The following is an 8,724-nucleotide window of genomic DNA, read 5'->3' on the forward strand; positions in this document are numbered from 1 at the left end:
GCTGGAAGGTGCTAAACTTGAGGGAGGGCAGAGGGAAGAGAGAGAGACCTGGAGCAAAAAGAGAGGGTAGATGCTGGACTGGAGAGGGAGCAGAGAGAAGAGATAGAAAGAGACTGGACCAGAGGAGAGAGGGGGGCAGATGATGCTGAGCATAGGGAGGGACAGAAACACAGAAGAGATGGTGACCATGGAGGGAACAGGGACAGGAACACAAAGGGGCAAAACTGGACACAAAGGGAGGGAAAGGGACACAGAGGAGAGATGCTAAATATGGATGGGGGGATAGGCAGAGATGCAAAGAGTAGCCCATCCCAATGCTGGAGATTTACCACCACAATGCTGTAGACTGAAAGCCAATGACTGAAATTTTTCTTGCGGGCCCCTGCCATGTCTAAAACTAGTTATGGCAGATGCACATTCCAAAAACTGACATTTTCCAATCAATAAATGACAAATACACATTTTTTTTTACCTTTCTTGTCTGGTCATTTCATTTTTCTTATTGTGTTGGTTCTTGTCTCTAATTTCTGCTTTCTTCTTTCTTTTCTTAACTGTCTTGCCAGAGTCTCCTTGTCCATTGGCGCTTCTTTTTTTTTCCATGTTCACCATCCATCTTCTCTCTGTATTCCTATCTGACCCAGTAACACCCCTGTTATCCCACTATGTTGAGCATTTCCCATCTCCAGACCTGCCAAGTCTCCCACTTTCAGCAACAGCAGGAAGTTCCTTGTATCTCACACTGACTGGCCTCCCATCCAGCGACAGCAGGAAGCGCCTGCGCCTTCATAAAGCACCAACTCCTGCTACCGCTGATTTCACGCCCCACGGCAGCAAGAGATGAAGTTTTATGAAGGCGTTTCCTATTGCCGCTGGATTGGGGGAGACCACTCCTGTAGCCGCTGGCTGCAAATCAGCTGTGCTGGAGCAGAGAAAGGGGCGGAGTTGTGGGTGGTTGGGTGGATCAATGAGCAGGGTGGGGCAGAGCTGGGGTGGGCTGGGGGCAGACCCTAAATCTCCCACTGAGTGGATCGGCCCCCTTGGCAGCTCTACATCTGTGTCCCTATTCCCTCCACCCCCACATGCCAGCCTCTCTTTCTCTCTCTCTTTCTAACCATCCTGTCTCTCTCTCCTGGCCAGCATCTCTTCCTCTGCATCCTCCCCCCCCCCCCCCCCCCCCCCCCACCAAAGTCCAGCAAGTGTTCCTCTCTCTTCCCTTACTCCTGTTCTGTCTCCCCTTTGCAAGACCAGCACCTCTCCTTCTTCCTTCATTCCCCACAGGTCCTGGACCTCTCTCTTTCCTTGCCCCCCCCCCCCCTCCCAAGTCCAGCACCTCTTCCCTCTCCATGCCTTTTTCCTCACACTCCTCATTGGATCTCTCTTCTCTACCTGTCCAGCACCTCATTCCCTCCTTGCCTCCCCATGCAGCACCACTTTGCCCCCCCCCCCCCCCAATGCAGTACTGACCTCTCACTCCTTGAATCAGGAGCACTAATTTGGGAAATAACACCTGCACCAAAGATGGCTGCAAATCACATGTAAATGTACCTGAGTTCATCTTATATCCCTTTAGCCCCAATGCTTAAAGAACAGCACAGAAGTAGACAGTGCCCTTACTGCATAAAACTTACCACCCGATCAGGGATGGCAGTGAAGGTTTGAAAGAGAAGATTTCTGCTGAATCTTCCTCTACTAGTTTGTCTTCTAAGCAGATGGGAGCCTCTCAGGCTCATTTTTGAAAGAGAAGGACGCCCATCTTTTGACACAAATCGGAAGATGGGCGTCCTCACAGGGTCACCCAAATCGGCATAATCGAAAGCTGATTTTAGGCGTCCCCAACTGCTTTCCATCGCGGAGACGTCCAAAGTTCATGGAGGCATGTCGGAGGCATAGCGAAGGTGGGACTTGGGCGTGCCTAACACATGGGCATCCTCGACCCATAATGGAAAAAAAAGGAGTCCCTGACGAGCACTTGTACGACTTTACCTGGTCCTGTTTTTCTTACAACCAAGCCACAAAAAGGTGCCCAAACTGACCAGATGACCACCGGAGAGAATCGAGGATCACTTCCCCTTACTCCCCCAGTGGTCACTAACCCCCTCCCACCCTCAAAAAAATCTTTCAAAATATTTTTTGCCAGCCTCAAATGTCATACTCGGGTCCATCACAGCAGTATGCAGGTCCCCGGAGCAGTTTAGTGGGTGCAGTGCACTTCAGGCAGGCGGACCCAGGCCCATCCCCCCCCACCTGTTACATTTGTGATGGTAAATGTGAGCCCCCCAAAACCCATCACAAACCCACTGTACCCACATCTAGGTGCCCCCCTTCACCTATAAGGGCTATGGTACTGGTGTACAGTTGTGGGTAGTGGGTTTGGGGGCTCAGCACACAAAAAGGGAGCTATGTACCTGGGAGCAATTTATGAAGTCCATTGCAGTGCCCCCTAGGGTGCCTAGTTGGTGTCCTGGCATGTGAGGGGGACCAGTGTACTACGAATGCTGGCTCCTCCCATGACCAAAGGGCTTTCATTTGGTCGTTTCTGAGATGGGCGTCCTTGGTTTCCATTATCGCCAAAAATCAGAAATGACCAAATCTAGGGATGACCATCTCTAAGGATGACCTAAATTTCAAGATTTGGGCGTCCCTGACCGTAATATCGAAACGAAAGATGGACGTCCATCTTGTTTTGATAATACGCGTTTCCCTGCCCCTCCACCGGGATGTTTTGCGAGGATGTCTTCAGCAAAACTTGGGCGTCCCTTTTGATTATGCCCCTCCACGTCATCTAAGCGCTAAGAAAAGCCCACTGCAGAAGGATGACATGGGGAGCGCAGTTAAAAATGGCAGGTATGAAAAAGATAGCTGCCTGCAGAGCTTTCAGTGGGGTTACTCAGGAAGTTAATGCAAAAGGTTCCATCTTTTAAATATTTACCTGAGCAATACCATCCCTGCTGTCATCGCCTCCAGCCTCTGGTTCTGACCGAGAATGAACACAAGATCTGTGCTACAGCACAGCTCTTGTGTGCATACACCAGGCATGTTCTTCTCCCTTAACTTCCCAATGCTCAACGCTAACAGTGCAGGGCCGCCGAGAGCCGGAGCCGGGCCCAGGACAAGGCTGCCCCTGGGTCCCCCTCACCTGAGGTCACCGCCCACCCAAGGTTGCCGCCCACCTGAGATCGCCAGGCCCCCCCGCACCCACCCACCCAAGGTCGCTGGGCCCCCCTCCACCCGCTATCGGGCCGGGCCCTCGGAACTAACCTTAAGCCTTCTTTCACTTCGCAGCAAGCAGTGGCAGGGCAGACCTCTCCTCCTTCCTTCCGTGCCCCGCCCTCGCGGACGTTATGTCAGGCGAGGGCGGGACATGGAAGGAAGGAGTGGCCTGACCTGCTGCTGCTGCTGCTTGCTGCGAAGTGAAAGGAGGCTTAAGGTTAGTTCCAGGGCGGGCCAGGCGGCGGCAGCGCTGGGCCCCCCTGGAGGCCCGGGCCCCGGGACTTTTGTCCCCCCTGTCCCCCCCTCTAAGCAGCCCTGTGCAGGGGGAAGCGGAGAGATGACAGCTCAGGCCTTAACGACAAGTCTGAGCTCACGTAAAATTGTAGACGGTAAATGAATCGTTGCAATCTTCGGTATGGTTAGTGCATTCCAAATTGTCAACATTTCAATGGTAATTTACTCTTTTGCATTCCGTTTTCGTTAGCTGCAAGCGTCTTCGGAAAATGGCCTTTAATGCATGCTACGGTTGAAAATTTCTTCATTAAGGGGGTCGTTACAGGGTCATTAAGGTTTAGTGCATCTGCCTCCAGCTCTTTGCTGTATGCTGTTTTTGCTTATTATTATGCCAAGTATGGTTATTGTTATGTAATCGCTCAATATTTTTGTTTCATCCTGTTGTTTAGTTGTTCAATGTTGATTTGTTTTTTGATCCTGAATAAAAACTGTTAAACCTTAACAACTCCAGGACTGTTGCCATCTAATCTGTACTTGTCTGCCTGCTGAGAGAATAAGGTAAACAGCATTGATAACCATCTTTCACATGTATTTATCACCTGCACTGACAGATACCATTTAGAAGAGCTGTACAAATTCAACTGTAACAGTTTAACATCTTTTGAGAGGAAGGAGTGTTCTGTACAAAGTTAAAACCTCAGTTAAAATATTCTGGATACTGGGCTTGATGGACCTTCAGTCTGTTCCAGTATGGCAATTCTTATGTTTAAGTTATTTTTGTTGTACTGTGAACTTCAAGCAAGTTTTCAGTAAAGGTTCTGGTTTAGACAAGAGACATTGTATCAACTGAGTTATTGTATGGAGTTTGTAAAAAGTCTGATCCTGCTTATTCAGCCTTCTGGTGTAAACCAATCCTGGCTCTGTCCCTCCACCAAGAAGTATAATCTTGTAGCTCTGTCCCTACTCCACTGGGCTTACCTTAGGCAACCACCTAACCACATATACAACCAGGGGTTACAAAAAGATAATGAAGGCAATTCTTTTTAATGAGGCTTTGGCTGTCTAGACTGATATTAAAAGACTGCATACTGTTTTCTTTTTAAAGAAATAACCATTTAGCAATGTAGTTTCTGTTTTTAAATTGAATTGTATTTTGTCCTTTTATGTCTTATGTTATGCTTATGTACGTAGATTTGTACTCCACTTAGAAGTAAGGATAGAGTGGATTAGAATTTTTTTCAGTCCCCCAGAGAGAAGATGTCAACAATCACAGAAGACACAGACATTTAGACCTGCTGTGAGGAAGGGCGCAATGCCCCACCTAAATTTCTGCAGATACGTACATATAACATATGTACATCTTGAAGCTCCGCCTCCACCCCAGCTCCATCCCCAAGAACAACTATGCTCATTCCATGTGAAAGTACAGTATGTGCTATGCATCAATAGTGTGTACTTTATCTTGTGTATGCCTCCAAGCAAATTTATAAATGTCTATTTGTATAGGCAAGACACTGATTTACCCAGAGGAAAGTTTTCTTTAAATTATCCTCGGCCAGAAGAAAAGTACTCATGACCATTTCAAACCAAAACCTTTAAAAGGTGTAGTCATCTTAGTCCGATGTAAAAAAACAACAACAAAGGAAGGTGGCACCTTATAGACTAACCAATTGAGGGGCCTTTTTACTAAGCTGTGGCAAAAAAATGGCCTTAGCACGGGTTTTTCCCACACGCTAAGACCATTTTTGCCACAGCTGTAAAATAGTCGATTTTCCATTTTTTGTATTAATGGCCATGTACTAATGTTGCCATTAGCGTGCAGCCATTTAAAAAAATTACCGAATGAGCACTTACCGCCACCCATTTTGTAGGTGGCAAGGGTTCCTGCAGCAATCCTGCGCTAACCAGTTAGCACATGGTAATGTAGTTGTGCTAACTGATTAGCACAGGAACACCCCCTGCCATCCACATTGAGTGGAGGAGTGGCCTAGTGGTTAGAGCACCAGTTTTACAATCCAGAGGTGGCCAGTTCAAATCTCACTGCTGCACCTTGTGATCTTGGGCAAGTCACTTCACCCTCCATTTCCTCAGGTAGAAACTTAAATTGTGAGCCCTCCTGAGACAGAGAAATATCCAGAGTACCTGAATGTAACTCATCTTGAGCTGCTACTGAAAAAGGTGTGAGCAAAATCTAAATAAATACCCCTCCAAAAAACCTTTTGAGCATGTGGATTAGCACATGCTAAAATGGCACCACAGGATGTCTGAGCGTGTCCCCTGGTATGCCATTTTAAACTGCTTCAGGTGCACATTAGCTTCTAACACATCTTAGTAAAAGTGCCCCTTATTAAGGTATGATCTTTCAGATAAAATTATCTCTAGTCATTGAAAATTCATGCATCAATAAAAGGGTTAGTCCATAATGTGCCACCTACTTCTGTCTTTTAGAACCAAACAGACTCTGTGATGCGGCAGCTGCAGTGATATCAGAATTTCTTCCCTCATTGTGAGAAGTAGAGGTTGCGCTGATATCTCAAACAGTTCTGGCTGTTATCACAAAATGGATATTGTCATTAGCAATAAAGCTCCAATTTCACATTCCATAGTAAGCTAGCTTGGAATTGGCATTGGCATAAATGTATAGACTATGTCTATCTCACAGGTACAGGGGAGAAGCTCACCTGACTGGACGGTAAGCCATACCTGCTCTGTGCATGAAAATACCTCTTTAAGCTCTGAACTGACAAAACAGCTGAAAAACAAGCCAAAATTATAATTGAAATAATAATGCAGAAACCATTGATGCTTGTACATGATTCATTAATCAGGCTGACTGTAACAAGTGTGCTGGCTATTCTAGTGTAAAGTGCCTATTACTTAATCCTGGTTTTAAGCAGGATCTCCTGAAGATGTGCTTACTCTTTGCTCTGTAGCATCAGGATCCGACGTGGTTCCTTCATCCCTTTGCTTTTCAGGTAGATTTTGCTCCCCAGTTTATCTTCCAGGGTATGTAGCTGTGCTGTGGCCTCTGTTAGCATGTCCATCAACAGCTCCATCTGCAACTTCAGGTAGTTGTTTTGCTCGATCAGGGCCTTGTTCTTGGCTAGCAACTTCTTGTAGGATGGCTTGGCTGGGTAGTTCTGGCTTTCATTCACCCACGTGCCATTCTTGAAGACGTACTTCATGCCGTTAAGACGGACACTTGGCGGGCCATATTCCAGGCCGAGTTCTTCCAGTCGTGCCTTGTGGTTGAGCAGATAGAAGGTCGAGGCAGAGTTTGCACGGCGAAGTGGAGAGCGCTTGGGGTGGAATTTTCTCAAGGACCTTATCAGGTAGGGGTTAAAGTTAATAGCAATATCCATGGTTGAGGACGTCAGAGGCAAGAATGGGAAAGGGGATTTCAGAATCACTGCAAAATAATATAATTTAAGAGAAGTCAAATGCCCATCCTGAATGAAAGCTCCAAACAATTAAAAGACAAATGGTTGTCTAAGGCTAAGCAGACTCTATTGAACTTCCTAAAAACTGGGAATAATGGTGTCTTTTCCCCAGTTTCCCTTTGCTATAATTTGAGCAAGAGAACCTTTCTTTCAAAAATATGAGGTTATCCTCTATAATTTAGGTAGATTGGTGATGCATTTATAATAACCTCCAAAATTATCTTTGTAGTGCACAGTAGGATAACTGGAGTATAATTGCATTGACTTAAATTAATTTTGAATATGGGGATTATATGTTCCCATCACTAGCTCAGGGACAATCCCCAACCCCGATTCCTGACATTAATTGCAGCAGTTATATACTTTCAAGTTCTAGTGTTTTTTTTCTTTTTTTAATAGATGCAAATCATTCTTTTCAAACTTTATGACTACACACACCACTCTGAATCTGATGTTAAAGTCTAGTATCTTTAATGGCTTATCTTCCTTAACACCTTTTCCACTATAAATTCTGAAGCAAAGTCTAATGCATTTTTTTACCACATGATCTACAAAGGGATCTGAAATGTCCTTCACATTCATTGATGACTAATATATGCAACCTTTTGGGATTAATTTTGCTATCCATGGCAACATTTCTTTAATAATTTGTCTATAACTTAATTTAGTACTCTTACATTGCTTCTGACGTGCTTTGTCCTTATCCAAATCGTCCTCTGCTCTGCCTGCTTTCATTATTTTGCAGGCCCTCCTTTGTAAGGTATGTCTCAATATCTATCTATATGTGCCTGGGAACACTTTAGACTGTAACTGACCTGTATGTACTTCCTTCCTGTGCTGTTGGCTTCTGGTATGGATTCTGTTGCTATAGTAACCAGGGCATCCTGCTTCTATTGAATAGTTCCAAATGACAAAGCATCAGCCACATTCTATGATGTGTAGTGCAGGGTTTCCATGCTATGGAGAAGTGTATTTACAACTTGGCCTTGTGGGGTCCCACAGGGGTGTTGTCTAGTATCTTTTTATGCCCTTTGGGTTTTTGATTGAACAGCTGGGATTTACTGGATTGGTTTATGCAGATGATAAGGGAAGAAGAAATATTGATGGAAAGTTTGAACTCAGACTTCTGGAATACTGAGGGGTGGTTATTTAGAAATGGGTTTGTTTTAAACAAACAGAAAACTGAAATTTATATGTTGGACAGGACAGTAAATCAGATAACCACATCTTTGAATTTATGCCGAGGTGCTTTTGAAGTCTCAAGAAATTATAGATTTGGCATGGTTTTGGGATCAGTCTTTTTTAGGTGACGCTCAAATTTCCACAATGATTAGATCAGTTTTTGGAAGATGTTACATAGAATGCAATCTTTTCTGACCCTGGATCTGTTCAGATTAATGGTCCAGTTGTCAATCCTACCAATCTTATATTTAAGGCTTCCCAAAGGTCTTTTGTGTAGACTTTAGATAGCTCAAAATGCTCCAGACAGATTCATGTATCAGGTGCCCAGGTGGATGTCAATTATTGGTGGTGTCTTTACAATGGTTATCTGTAGAAAAAAAGGATTCAATGTTACAGGAGATAGATTCTCAATGCTTTACGCATAGGATAAATAAACATAGGACAAGTCTTTTGTTGCAAACTAGGAGGAAGCTGGTATTGGACAATCCATAAGTTAGACCAGTGTTTCCTTGCCAGTCAGGTTTTCAGGATATCCACAATGAATATGCATGAACTTGATTTGCATACACTGCCTCCAAATCTCTTTCATGTATATTCATTGTGGATATTCTGAAAACCTGACTGGCAAGGGGTACTCCAGGACCAGACTTGGGAAACA

The 8,724-nt window shown here is 44.9% G+C and overlaps 1 protein-coding gene across 1 annotated transcript; it reads right to left on the reverse strand.

Annotated features, from left to right (window-relative positions):
- Nucleotides 1-6,332: 6,332 nt before the first annotated feature.
- Nucleotides 6,333-8,361, reverse strand: CBY3 (chibby family member 3). Its single transcript, XM_030211083.1, has 2 exons — nt 8,304-8,361; nt 6,333-6,853 (listed from the first exon to the last, which is right to left on the reverse strand). Exon 2 carries the CDS (start codon nt 6,804-6,806, stop codon nt 6,360-6,362), a length of 447 nt encoding a protein of 148 aa, XP_030066943.1. The 5' UTR covers nt 6,807-6,853; nt 8,304-8,361; the 3' UTR covers nt 6,333-6,359.
- Nucleotides 8,362-8,724: the final 363 nt, after the last annotated feature.

Source organism: Microcaecilia unicolor, chromosome 8 (genome assembly GCF_901765095.1).
Source record: "Microcaecilia unicolor chromosome 8, aMicUni1.1, whole genome shotgun sequence".
Taxonomy (NCBI): domain Eukaryota; kingdom Metazoa; phylum Chordata; class Amphibia; order Gymnophiona; family Siphonopidae; genus Microcaecilia; species Microcaecilia unicolor.